Source organism: Oryctolagus cuniculus, chromosome 6 (assembly GCF_964237555.1).
Source record: "Oryctolagus cuniculus chromosome 6, mOryCun1.1, whole genome shotgun sequence".
In the NCBI taxonomy this organism is placed as follows: Eukaryota; Metazoa; Chordata; class Mammalia; order Lagomorpha; family Leporidae; genus Oryctolagus; species Oryctolagus cuniculus.
Window position 1 is genome coordinate 80,972,215 of NC_091437.1, and position 14,944 is coordinate 80,987,158.

Sequence of the window (14,944 nt, forward strand, 5' to 3'; positions counted from 1 at the left end):
AAAATACAAATTGGAAACACTACCCTCCAGTGGTAATATGTAATATTTCATTAACCAACCTTGCTAATAATCAACATAAAGCCTTGAAATTCAAAATAGCAATTATAGTAATCATTAATTTCATTAACATGAATGTGGTAGGTTAAATTGATTTTAAAGGGCTACTGGATAATATACTCAATGAAAAAATTACAAGATAGAAATTCTCAATAAGGGGAATTAATATAAATTTAACAATAGATTTTGGCAAGATGGTGTCTTAGAATTAGTGAAAATACCATTTTTGGTGAGCCTATTATAAAATGTTCAACAGCAATGAAAAGCAAGTGTAAAACTCACTGACCCCTCCCCTGAAAAGGAAAAGCATACTATAAAGAACTACCCATATTATTTTAAAAGAGTCCTGCTCTCAAATTCATGATTATTTTTATTGTTCCACACGTATCAATGATTATGTATGTTTTAAACAGTGGGCACCTTAGTTAAATGCCATAAGGTAGTATCAAAGTATCAAAGTTATAGCAATGTGAATAGCGAAGTACATAAAAAACTGAAAAAAGCATTTTAAAATATACTGAATCAAATATGTTAGAATAGATGACATGTGTGCATGTGTGGTTAGGATCACATTGCTTACAGGCAACGATCAGTATACACCTAACACAGATCAACCCACCTTATAAGCAGGGTTTGAGATCCTTAAATAAGGTTATATTTTATAAAGCCATTCCTATTTAGCATTGGAAAGCAATATGGTGGACTGAAGGAAGTGGCTACATGCATACCCTTCTTTATAAAAGTATTATTTCACATATAACTAAGTGCCCACTTATTTATTTTCTCCTTTTCCAGACGGGAGACACCTAATGTCTGGCAGGAGCATCATTTTCTTCACTGCCATATCCATGAATACCTGGAATACAGCTGGTGCTGAAATAAAGTATGATGGATGGATTAAGGAACGAAAAAACAAAGCAAAGGATGATGCTGCTAATAAATTAATTTGCATTCTCTAAATGCAAAAGTTAGAAATAGGCAGCAACAATCTCAAAACCAGTTAGGAAAAAGAGAGAATCAGATAAAGAAAAGCAGTCAGGTGAAGAATTTAAATTCTGATGGAATTAATTCACAAAGCTAATACATAAGATAAAGTGCCCTGAATTCTTTAAAAATTTCAAATTAGGATCTAGGAAAATTAGGTTTCTAGGAAACCACCACTATTTTGTGAAATAAAATGATGACGTAAGTCCTAATGTTTTAAATAGTTATAAAATGTCTTTGGAGTTGAAAACCTGGAACACCCAAGAAGGAAAAGACAGTTCACCTGAGTATGTACTGCAGTGTGCCTCCTCTCATCAGTATAGCTGGACTGATTTCTACCAACTGGCATGATTCCAGGAGTCCATATTTAAATATACACTGTATTATAAAGACTACATGTATTTAGGTTAAACATCATTCCTTAAGTAGCTAACTCTTTGGAGCCTGGATATTTCCAGAACCTACTAAATAGGAAAAAGTTGACCCAAGTAGGCTCAGTACTCTAGGTTATTGTCTGGGCATATGGTTTCTACCAAGCTTGCATCCTTAAATTACAAGCATTTTCTTATCACAAGTTGATCTGCTAGTGTAATTATTATTTCTCTACTTGTACACACTTAGTACACAAGGTAACACATAAGTAACCTAGAATTAGTACACAAGGTAACACGTAAGTAACCTAGAATTCAATTCTGTTTACATATACACGTGTCTGTGTGATATATGTGCACACATGTGTGCAAGACAGAGAGAGGATGTGCAGTTTTTAAAACTGTTTTTGGGAAATCAGTTTAACATGGTTTTCAGGTCCTACCTCTGCTACAAAAATGTGGGAAGATACAAAAATGTTCAAGATACTTACCATGTCTAAGCCTTACTTCCTGTCTGTATACAATTGAGATAAATAATAATTATCCTCATATCAAAGGACTTTATAGATTAAATGAAATACTATAAATAATTTTATTGAAACAAAACGTTATTGACTTTTACATCTAGTATTTATTTTCTAATTAGGTTAATGTACTAACTTTTGTTCTAATTTATTTAGATATGAAATCTTAGCAAAGTCATAATTCTTAGGAATTCACAAAAAAAAGTAATTTATATCCAAAACCAACAACCCACTTAAGAGATGGGCCAAGGACTTCAATAGACATTTTTCAAAAGAGGAAATCCAAATGGCCAACAGGCACATGAAAAAATGTTCAAGGTCACTAGCAATCAGGGAAATGCAAATCAAAAGCACAATGAGGTTTCACCTCACCCCGGTTAGAATGGCTCACATACAGAAATCTACCAACAACAGATGCTGGAGAGGATGTGGGGAAAAAGGGACACTAACCCACTGTTGGTGGGAATGCAAACTGGTTAAGCCACTATGGAAATCAGTCTGGAGATTCCTCAGAAACCTGAATATAACCCTACCATTCGACCCAGCCATCCCACTCCTTGGAATTTACCCAAAGGAGTTTAAATTGATAAAGAAAAAAGCGGTCTGCACCCTAATGTTTATTGCAGCACAATTCACAATAGCCAAGACCTGGAACCAACCTAAATGCCCATCAATGGTAGACTGGATAAAGAAATTATGGGATATGTATTCTTTAGAATACTATACCGCAGTAAGAAACAACGAAATCCAGTCATTTGCAACAAAATGGAGGAATCTGGAACACATCATGCTGAGTGAAGTAAGCCAGTCCCAAAGGGACAAATACCATATGTTCTCCCTGATCGGTGACAACTGACTGAACACCAAAAAGGAAACCTCCTGAAGTGAAATGGACACTATGAGAAATGGTGACTTGATCAGCATAGCCCTGACTGCTAATGGACAACTTAATACATTATCCCTCATAGTATTTTTTTTTTGTCTGTTCTACTTAATATGACTGGTTTAATTCTGTAATTATCACACAGTTATTCTTAAGTGTTGAAAATTAACTGAAATGTGATCCCTGTTAAACATAAAAGTGGGAATAAGAGAGGGAAGAGATGTATAATTTGGGGCATGCTCGGGCTGACTTGCCCCAATTGGTAGAGTTGGAAACATACTAGGGGATTCCAATTCAATCCCATCAAGGTGGCATGTGCCAATGCCATCTCACTATTCCAAGTGATCAATTTCAGTTCACAATTGATCATAATGAAAGGACTAAGAGTCAAAGGGAGCACATAAACAAGTCTAGTATCGGCTAACACTAACCGATAGAATAAATAAAGGGGAGAGTGGTCCAACATGGGAATTGAGATACTCAGCAGACTCATAGAATGGCAGATGTCCTAAATAGCACTCTGGCCTCAGAATCAGCCCTAAAGGCACTCGGATCTGGCTGAAAAGCCCATGAGAGTATTTCAGGCATGGAAAGCCAAGACACTCTGGCAAAAAGATCTCTGTGAGTGAGATCCCAGTGGAAAGAACAGGTCTTCAAAGAGGGAGGTGCCTTTCTCTGAAGGGAGGAGAGAACCTCCACTTTGACTATGACCTTGTCTAAACAAGATAAGAGTCGGAGAACTCAAGGGGCTTCCATAGCCTTGGAAACTCATGACTGGTGCATAGGGAGATTACTGATGCCATAGACAGGAGTGTCAATTTGTAAAGTCAACAACAGGAGTCACTGTGCACTTACTCCTCATGTAGGATCTCTGTCCTTAATGTGCTGTACACTGAGGCTTAATGCTATAACGAGTACTCAAACAGTACATTTCACTTTGTGTTTCTATGGGGGTGCAAACTGTTGAAATCTTTACTTAATGTACACTAAACTGATCTTCTGTTAAAAAAAAAAAAAAAAAGAAAAGAAACTATCAATTCCCAACTTGACTCTCACTGGGATTAAACATGACAATAGGTCTGATCTGATTTCATCATCATTTAAAAAAAAATCATCTATTATTTTTCACTTTATGTTTCTGTGTGGGAACAAACTGTTGAAATCCTTACTTAAGGTATACTAAGCTGATCTTCTGTATACTAAGATAATCGAAAATGAATCTTGATGTGAAAGGAAGGGGAGAGGGAGTGGGAAAGGGGAGGGTGGTGGGTGGGAGGGACGGTATGGGGGGGAAAGCCATTGTAACCCATGAGACGTACTTTGGAAATTTATATTCATTAAATAAAAGATAAAAAAAAAATAAAATAAAAATTAAAAAAAAAAAAAAAGTAATTTATATCAAATGTCTGTCACTTTCACAAAGGGGCCTTAAATATTTTCTACCAATATTTTGTGAACTTTCAGTGACAATCCAGCTCCTCCCCCCCTTAAATTGTTACTATACCACAATTGAAATGCAGTTAATCCTACAACAATTTGCTCATAGTTTATGATAATTTTCTAAGACCTATTAAGAGATTTTCCTAGACAGGATACTCATGCCAACTACAACTGCATACATACACTACTCAAAGAGTTGCCTTGCAAACCTGGAAGGCCCCTTCAATCTTGGATGCCAGCAGACTCACTGTGAAATGTAGTCAGGGATGGCAACAGCCCAGTTGCCCGAGTCCTGAACTGTGTGCTCTGCTCTGCTGCTGCCTTGCTGTGTGACCAGATCCCTTCCAGCCCTCCATCTCTCTGTGCCTGAGTCTCCTCATCTGTAACATTGGAATAATTACATATGTCACCTCCTTGTTGTATGGGAGTGCAAGATTAAGCCTTCGAAAACACTACAACATGTTGGGCTGGCACAATATTTATTAAATTTATGCTATTTTTAAAATCCGTGGCACTGAAGATTTTAGCTTGTAAGAAGCTATACCCTAAATCGTCTGAAGTTTCATATAAAAACCTTAATTAAGTTACCTAGAAAATCTTTCAATAATAGGAAAAAGAGTCCTTTTCTGTATATCATTTCTTCCTTTCAGGCCTTCTTTGAAGCAATATGCTGCTTAAAACTGTAAACTTAAGGATGACAAATTAGAATCCCATGTGATTTCAAACCTCTTTTGTCATCTTTATCTTGAACTTTTAAAGAAATAATTATTTCAAAATTTAAACTTCAAAATTGAACCATCTTCATTGGGTTTTTAGCTTTTATCACTGCTGTAACAATACATTCAATATACTTAATATTTGTTCATCTCCATATATGCTTTGGTATTCTGTTACTCACATACTCATAAGTGTTTCTATATAAGTGGTTAAGACTTTTTAGAAAGTAACTGAAACTTGTTATAAAATAATTTTCTATGTCACTATTAACATAAATTAAATTCCAAAGGCTCCTTTTCACTATTGTTTAATATTTTATGTTTTAAAAAAAGTCAGTTCGATCAATACTTAAATCCTACTCAATGCTGGTCATTATAGCAGAAATTTGGAATGAAATTGAAAGGCTTATCTGAAAGCAACTTATAATCTACTGTAGGATAGTTAGTACTGTCTAATTTTTTAATGTTACTATAAAACAGCTGCACAAGTACATTAACTTGTATTAAGGTCATATCATTAAGGCCACTATAGCAACCATTTTTTAAATACTACTGGTTAAAACAAATCTAACCATAATCTTTCCCTTTTAGTCAACAACAGTCTAGAATGGCAATATGGGCAGTCAAGCTAAAGGTAAAGACAGGTCTCCAAGTGGCAGAAGTGGGTACGTAAAAAAACTTGAAGCATTAAAGTTACTTTTTAATTGGCCTGGGGAAAAAACCCTTTCAAAGGTACTAAGAGTTCTTCTTCTGACAATTTAACATGAAAATTAACAGAAAACTAAGAAGAAACTTTCGATAAATAACAGTTAAGTGTTTCATGAGACAAAGTAAAACATGGAGGCCAAAGCATTGAGAAATACTTTCCACAACAAAAGAACAAATGACATTCTCTTTCTAAATCTACTAAACGGAATAATTACAGTGAATCTCAGAGGATCTGTCAATTTTTCTGACAAAATTCATTTGTTTGTGAAGTCTTAAAAATACCTAAATTACACCAGTGTCTATTTACCTTAATTTCTTTTTTTTTTTTTTTTTTTTTTTTTTTTTTTTTTTTTTTTTTTTTTTTTGACAGGCAGAGTGGACAGTGAGAGAGAGAGACAGAGAGAGAAAGGTCTTCCTTTGCCGTTGGTTCACCCTCCAATGGCCGCCGCTGCAGCCGGCGCACCGCGCTGATCCTGGCAGGAGCCAGGAGCCAGGTGCTTTTCCTGGTCTCCCATGGGGTGCAGGGCCCAAGCACCTGGGCCATCCTCCACTGCACTCCCTGGCCATAGCAGAGAGCTGGCCTGGAAGAGGGGCAACCGGGACAGAATCCGGCGCCCCAACCGGGACTAGAACCCGGTGTGCCGGCGCCGCAAGGTGGAGGATTAGCCTATTGAGCCACGGCGCCGGCTATTTACCTTAATTTCTACTAGTAGATAGCTAATCACATTTGCTGGTAAAAATGAGATAAATCCTAAATTATTTGATTCTTACTGTTATAAAAGCTGATCATATTAAAAAAAACTAAAGTGAAATGAAAGCCACCACTGAAATATGACAACTTGATTATAACAAAGGGTTAAAATACACAAAATTGTATTGATTGCATTTATGTAAAAAGTAGAGCTGAAAGAATACTTAGTTATTTATACAAAATTACAAATTTGGTGAAAAGAAACTGGAGTTTGAAATGCAAATAAAATTCTGCTGGATATTTGACAAATTTCCAGATTATTTTTTAAGGTGTATCTTCTCATGCACAAGAACACTTCCCTATGGATAGTATTTTAAAAGTATTACAATGAAAGTATCTAAGTTCCTATATACTTTGGCTCATTATTTAAGCATTTATTTTAAATTTAACTAAACTTTATGTTAATAATTAATTTTATATAACTCACCACTTTTGCATCAATTGCAACCTGAGCGAAGCCTTTACGATTACCCCATACAATGTTGTAGGTTTCATCACTAATTAAGGCTTCTCGAACTCCACCTGGTGAAATAGCTAACAGGTGACCACTCCTCAGAATTTCAACACATTTTTCTCTTGGTCCGTGTAGAGCACAAAATACATCAAGTAACAAACTAAATCCTGTGGGAAAAAAATGTAAGCACAAACACATATTTAAATTCTGCTGGTATAATTCTTCAAGAATAAAAATTCTCACAACCTGCAAAATTAATTATCTACACTTAAAACAGTAAACTTTTTATTTTTAAAAATCAACAAAAACTCTAAAAACATAAGACTGATATGACATGAGAAATAACAGTTGCACCTTACTGAATATCTATAATTAATCACTTCACTGATCATCAATGCTCTGGCTGATTTACATATTCACACTCTTAATTGGAATTCACAACAACTTTGGAAACCAGGGATTCTACTCCCCATTTTACATGTGAGCAGCTTGCTCAAAGTCATACACCTAAAAGAAGTGGCAGGGCAGAGCCTCCTGTACACATCTGTCTAGTCCAAACCTCCTTCTACTACACGTCATGGCCAAAAGTTATCTACTATAATTATTAGAATCAAGAGAAATGACACTCCGGCAGTAATCACTAGGCTAATCTTTTATTAACCCTGTAAGAATCACGTGAGAACTGAATATGATTATGCCTATCAAGATGGCAAGATCACAATCAAATCTATTAAAATTAGGGGCCGCTGTTGTGGTATAGCAGGTAAAGCCGTTACCTGCGAGGCCAGTATCCCATGTGTGTATGGGTTTGTGTCCCAGCTGATCCGCTTCTAATCCAGCTCCCTGCTAATGCACCTGGGAAAGCAGCAGAGGCTGCCTTAAGTGCCTGGACTCTGGTACCCACGTGGGAGATCCAGAAGAAGCTCCTGACTCCCAGCTTCAGCCTGGCCCAGCCCTGACAATGGCAGCCATTTGGGGAATAAACTAGCAAATGGAAGACATTTCTCTGTCTCTTTCTCTCTCTGTGTAACTCTGACTTTCTAATAAATAAATAAATAAATATTTTTTAAATCTATTAAAATTAAAAATTGGACTCTACAATTTTTGAAAATCAACAGTAATATCAGACATCATAAAGAGCTTTTAATAAAGTAGCGGTGTCTGACTCAAGAGCAGTTAGTTCTTGTATGGGCATCAGGCACAGAGGTAAAATGTCACCACGGCTGCCCACCTCCTATATCAGAGTGCCTAGGTTCAAGTCCCAGCTCCACTTCCAATTCCAGTTTCTTCCTGTGTACCCTGAGAGGCAACATTCTTGGTTCACATACATGGGCCCCTGCCTTCCCTGTGCGAGACCCATATTAAGTTCAGGCTGCTTCTGGGCCTGAACCAACATCTCCACTGTTGTGAGCATTTGGGCAGTAAACTCTTTGTCCCTCTGTGTGTCTTTAATTTTAATTTTAAAATAAAAAAAAATGGAGTAAAAGAAAAAAAAAAAAAGAATGACTAGTTCTAAGGTTTACAGCTTTCTATGGATAAAAGAAATAATCCTGTCAGTAACTATGCTAGAACTTCAGGGGCTGATGTTAATACACATTATTCCTTGAAACTGGGAAATAAAGGGATGGGTGCTAAAACCTGTGCAGACTAACTAAACTTCTTTTTGGCTTAAGGACCTGAAGAAAGAGTATAAATATCATAAAGACTGAAATAAAGGGCCAGCACTGTGGCATAGCAGGTTAAGCCACTGTCTGCAGTGCCAGCATCCCATATGGGCACCAGTTCAAGTCCAAGCTGCTCCACTTGCAATCCAGTTCTCTGCTAATGTACCTGGAAGAGCAGCAGAAGATGTACCAAGTACCTGGGGCCCTGCATCTACATGGGAAACACAGAAGCTCCGGGCTCCTGGCTTCAACAATGCTCAGCCCTGGCCGATGCAGCAATTTGAAGAGTGAACTAGCAGACAGAAGACCTCACTCTCTAACTCTGGCTTTCAAATAAAGAAATAAGTATTTTTTTAAAATGTTTTAAATTAATATAAAGACTGAAATAATTTTCACCTTATACATTAAAAGGTCACTGATTTAATCAGATGCATTCTTACAATGGATGAATGAACAGGTGAAGTTTCATAAATTATGAGATAAAACATAAAATCTTCGGGGCTAGCACTAAGGTGTAGCAGGTAAAGCCACCACCTGCAGTGCTGGCATCCCATATGGGCACCGGTTCAAGTCCCAGATGCTCCTCTTCCAATCTAGCTTTCTGCTCTGGCCTGGGAAAGCAGTGGAAGATGGCCCAAGCCCTTGGGCCCCTGCACGCACGTGGGAGACCTGGAAGAAGCACTGGCTCCTGGCTTCGGATTGGCACAGCTCTGGCTATTGTGGCCAATTTGGGAGTGAACCAGAGGACAGAAGACTCTCTCTCACTCTCTGCCACTCCTTCTCTCTCTGTGTAACTCCGACTTTCAAATAAATAAATAAATAAATCTTAAAAAAAAATCTATTACAATAAGAATTGTAATGATTTTATAACTTCAGAAATTGATGAAGGACTTCCAGTAAATCAATGTCAAAATATTAAAAGGATTATAAAAGGGAAAAATTTTTGTAAAAGACAAATGCTAGAACTATTACCTTTTACTATTTATATTAAGGGAAAAATAGAATTTAATTTACCATAAAAGAAAATTAGTTAAATAAATATTTTAGTCATACATTAAGACTATTTCTTATAAAACATGGTAAAATGTTAAATGATAACATTAAATTGTAAAAGAACATACACAAGGGACCAGCGCTATGACACAGCAGGTTAAAGCCACAACCTGCAGGGCTGGCATCCCAGATGGGCTCCAGTTCAAATCCCAGCTGCTCTATTTCTAATCCAGCTCCTTACTAATGTGCCTGGGAAGGCAGCAGAAGAAGCAGATGGAAGACTTCTCTCTTTGTCTCTCCCTCTCTCTATCTCTGCCTTTCAAATAAATTTTAAAAAGTTTTTTTTTAAAAAAGTAATATATACAACAAATTGAATAATGTGTGAAAACATCTAAATTAAAAACTAAAGTAAACTAAAATAACATTCTGTAAGTTAGGATGGTAATGGTATAATGATGTTCTTTTATTTTCTAGTTTCTAAAATAAAGATATTAGTTTTTAAAGGAAAATTTCATAGAAAATGTAATTTATACACACACAAAGTACAAATGGCTTTTTAGTGTCACTAGGATAGGCAAACCATTAATTTTGTTTATGAAAACTTAGTTTGTGTTCGTGTGGTTGATGTGTCAGCTTTGCTTTTATTATTACAAAGAAAACACAAACAACTTTCATGGCTTCTTTTTAGTGATTTAGTGACAGAAGAAAATAAGATTAAATCTCAATGAGTTTATTCAGGAATGATTTTTCAAAAACTCCATTATATTTAAAACTACTCAGTTAATTAAACATTTTTTAAAGGTACAAAGCCTTTATGAACAGATTAAGAAGGATATAGTTCTCAATCTGAGTTACAAATCTACCAGGCAGGTTGTATATGTAAAAACATAATGTATATACTCTCAGAGTAGTATGATAATAATATATATTTTTAAAACTTTTATTTTATGGCCGGCACCATGGCTCATTAGGTTAATCCTCTGCCTTGCAGCGCCGGCACACCCGGTTCTAGTCCCGGTTGGAGCGCCAGATTCTGTCCCGATTGCCCCTCTTCCAGGCCAGCTCTCTGCTGTGGCCCAGGAGTGCAGTGGAAGATGGCCCAAGTGCTTGGGCCCTGCACCCCATGGGAGACCAGGATAAGTACCTGGCTCCTGCCATCGGATCAGCGTGGTGCGCCGGCTGCAGTGCGCCGGCCACGGCGGCCATTGGAGGGTGAACCAACGGCAAAGGAAGACCTTTCTCTCTGTCTCTCTCTCTCTCTCACTGTCCACTCTGCCTGTCAGAAAAAAAAAAAAAAAACAAAAAACAAACAAAAAAAAAACCACACACACAAAAAAGACTTTTATTTGATTTGGAGAGACAAAGAAAAAGAGGTCCTATCTTCTGGTTCACTCCCCAAATGTCTGCAATGGGCCAGGACTGGGCCAGCACCAAATCTGGTAGCTGGGAATGCAATACAGCAATGACTCAATTAGTTGAGCCATCACCACTACCACTACCATTACCACTTGCATTAGCAGGAAGCTGGAATCAGCAGTCAGAGATGAATACCAAATTCAGGCACACTCAATATGAGATGTGGGCATTATAACTGCTAAGCTAAATGCCCAGTCCTATATTATATTATTTGAAGACAAAATATATCCAAATATTTTTTACTAATTTTTACCTACTAATCACCTGCCAATTAACAAATTCTAATCACAAAATAAAATTAAAAATCAATACCTCATAGAAAAGTTCATCATCTGAAAAAGCAATCACCTAGAGCAAAATACAAATTTTTGGCAGAAACTACATCATATTTTTCAAAAGTTAAAGTTCAATATTTGTCTTGGAAAAATAACAACTAATTACCTGTTAAAAAAATTTGGTAACATTTCTGTCCATAATGTTTTTAGTTTTAGATATACTGCTTATATAGGATAATTAGGTTTTCCCATATTAAGAGTTCTAAATGTATTGCCTTAAAAAGTCAAAAAGCTTTGCCAAGTGATACTGAAGAGATAAAAATAAAAACCACCATGTATTTGCATTAATCTTAATATTTTTGTATCACTATGCACAATGAAAGTTTACCTGGAATTTTAAAGACAAAGTGATCAGCTACTACTCGGCAAGTTCTGCCTTTGTGGATAAAAATTTTAGCCATGAAATAGTAAAAATCTATGGGAATAGCTCCATGATAAAATATTATAAGAGCTGGTCCTTCTTCTGGTACTTTTTCCATCCCATGAACTTCATAACCTGTTTGAAAGACAGAACACAGACACTTAAAATATGTTTATTAGCTTATTTGTACTAAAGAATGATCAGTAACTTTGGAAGCTCAGTCACCAAAGTGCATGAGCCTTCCTGGTTCTCTTCTCTCCTTTCTTTTCCCTTCCCCTTCTGTCTTGAACAAATCAGTGCTAAAGTCATTAGGTGGGCATAACTGAAGTAAGCAATCATGCAGAGAGGTGGCCTGGAGAGCAGTCATGAGAGAATCCAAGTAGGAAGAGCCTCACCCTGGGTGTTGTGGCTGAGTAGGAGTGGGGGAGCCACGGGTGAATCAAACATTTTGATGAGAGCCTGAATGAAATGCGGGGTTGGAGGGATTTGTTAAACACGGCAGCAGCCAGCACAAGGTGTCAAGTGTCTGAATGGAGTGAGCAAGTGTTTATGTGGGAGAAGCGGCCTGGTGTACGGCATCACAGCCTGAGCAGGTGAGGAGGGCACCATGCACAGGTCTGGCCTGTGCTGGGTATCAGAGCCCAAGCAGAGTGAAAAGCATCCATGAGTGGAAGGGAATGGTGGCAATGATGGGAGGCTGGTTACAAGGAGCACTGACCAAGTGAGCCTACACACTAAATGTGAGCCAGTTTTCTTACTGGTAGAGGTTATAAATGTAGAAAAGGAGCAAAATAAAATAAACTCTGCAGTCATAAGATAGCATCACTCCCTCCCTAACAATGAAAGAAAGCAAAATAGTCAACAAAAGCCTAAGTTTTCTTGAACATATCAGAGAGCTGAGGTTACCAGACTCACAGAACCTTTACAATTAAAAAAAGAGTTACAACCTAACATAAAATTATAACTTAGTATTATTTTTAGTTGTTAATCAAGGTCAATAAGGAGTCATGCAACTCTGAAGCAGTAAACATTTTCTTGAACCCACTGGCTTCTTAGAAACTATGTGGACCGATCTATGAAAGCCTGATAGAGAATAGTTCCACAAGAACAAGCAGGTTATGAAAGGGGTAAGAAAATGAATCAAGAAAGGGTCAGGCCAGGAGGTATCAATTAAGCTACAATTTCCCTGAGATAACACAACCAAGGGTAAAATTTAAGTCTTTAATTCACTGATAAAATAGGAAAAAGTCTTTTTTTAAGATTTATTTATTTACTTGAAAGTCAGAGATACACAGAAAGAAGAGAGGCAGAGAAAGAGAGAGAGGGGTCTTCCATCTGCTGGTTCACTCCCCAGATGACCATAACGGCTGGAGCTGTGCCAATCCAAAGCTAGGAGCCAGGAGCTTCTTCCAGGTCTCCCACATGAGTGCAGGGGCCCAAGTACCTGAGCCATCTTCTACTGCTTTTCCAGGCCATATCAGAGAGCTAGATCAGAAGTGGAGCAGCTGAGACTCAAACCGGTGCTCATATGGGATGCCAGCACTGCAGGCGGTGGCGGCTTTACCCACTACACCACAGAGCCGGCCCCAGGAAAAATTCTTAACCGATGGCCCAATGCAAAATAGAACACCACTGAAACCCTTAGGAAGCAAGCATTTGGCCTACTGCTTAAGATGCTGGTTGTGAATACCTGTATCCCATGTGGTAGTACCTAGGTTCAAGTCCCAGCTCCACGCTAATCTGCACTCAAGGAGATAGCAGGTGATGGCTCAAGTACCTGGGTTCCTGCCACCTATGTGGGAGACCTGCATTGCATTCCCTGCTCCCAACTTTGGCCAGCATGGGCCACTGTAGGCAGTTGGGGAGTGAATCAGTAGATGGAAGTTCTCTGTCTCTCTGCCTCTCAAATAAAAAAAATATTCAAAAAATAAACTGTTATATACAAATGGATGACATAATAGTGAAGCAAACTTTTGTGGCACTCAGACATAAGATTTCAGCTTTATATATTTAAATATTTGGAAATCTCATTCTATTCACTAAGAATAAAAATGATGGAAAAGACTCTCTTACTGCATATGGGAAGGAACTGTGATCAAAGATTTGAAATGAACACTAAGAAAATCTCTCTTCTATAGCTAGGAGATCAGAGACTCATGCTGTCTTTTTCCCTCTCCCTTCCTGCCATTCAGTAAGTCCTATGCCAAGTCTCTGGAATCAGGAGCAAGGGTTTAAGCAAGAGAAATAAATAAGATGAAAAGGGTGTAGGTTTGGGGAGGGGATGATCTTTGGAGCTGCCCACTAGCATAACCCTAGGCTGGCTTCCTAGAGAGCCTCTTTTTCCTCTCTACATGACTATCAGTGCCAACATACTCCTCATAGCAATTCTGTGCTGCTGGTGGACTTTGGGGAATATAAAGGTTTAAATCAGGTCTAACATAAAAGGTCGAAGGTTTCCTATGCCTCAGAGGAAATCCCTGGGTATTAGATCACAATTCTGAGGACAGCTGTAGGAGTGGATGGCAGGTAACCTGTTCTCCCTTCCCGCTGTGCCTGTCAGGCACACCACCACAGACCAGGGAAAAAGCAAGTGTCCAGAGGCCAAGAGCAGAATTAAGCTCAAAGAAAGAGAAAGGGCAGAAAGGAAGGAAATTTTGACAGGCTGTAGTAGAGGAAAGGAACCTCCAGGAGTTACATTTTTTCACACAGAACAGCTATCCCCAAAACTCCTGTCACAAAGCCCAGATTATGGAAATCTGAATGAATCTTTTTTCTTTCCTTAAGTTTATCCTTGTTTGATTTGCTAAGAAATAAACATTCAAAATAATAAAAAGCTTCAACCTAAATTTTAGAGCAGGGAATTCATTTTAAAAGTAGTTAAATGTGATTTTAATACTAAAGGAACACTAAATACTTGGTAGTATCTCAGACTCAAGAGAATATCTTAAAATTAAATGTAATAGTATTTCAATATTTTGCATTGTTTCCACATTTTATAGTAGTTCTTTCCAATTATCTAATTCCAATTCATGTAATTCAATTCACTTTTGAGGTTGTCTGAGATTACCAAAAGAACCACTGTCCCTTCAGATAAATTTTCTAGAAGGTTCTCTCTGGATTACAGAATTATTTTTTTAAATTATGACATAGTTGAACTACTTATATAATACCAAATTACCTGGTCAAAATCACAAAAGTCCACTCAATCAATTATTGACAAAAATGAGAGTCTATCATGCCCAAGTACTCTTTCACTGAGTCACTCTTAAAGCATAGGAATGACAATA

The 14,944-nt window shown here is 37.5% G+C and overlaps 1 protein-coding gene across 9 annotated transcripts in view; it reads right to left on the reverse strand.

Annotated features, from left to right (window-relative positions):
* The window catches only part of TMEM68 (transmembrane protein 68), a 48,453-nt gene that overhangs the window by 10,318 nt on the left and 23,191 nt on the right, over positions 1–14,944 (reverse strand). For 8 of the 9 annotated variants that reach the window (XM_008255536.4, XM_017341309.3, XM_070076617.1 and 5 more), the window contains 2 exons: positions 11,625–11,792; positions 6,862–7,055 (listed from right to left, as the gene is read on the reverse strand). In XM_008255536.4, the coding sequence (XP_008253758.2) occupies positions 6,862–7,055; positions 11,625–11,792 (362 nt within the window). Of the gene's footprint in view, positions 1–4,507; positions 4,640–6,861; positions 7,056–11,624; positions 11,793–14,944 lie in introns of all 9 variants that reach the window. The other variant, XR_011389995.1, reaches the window with a different exon arrangement.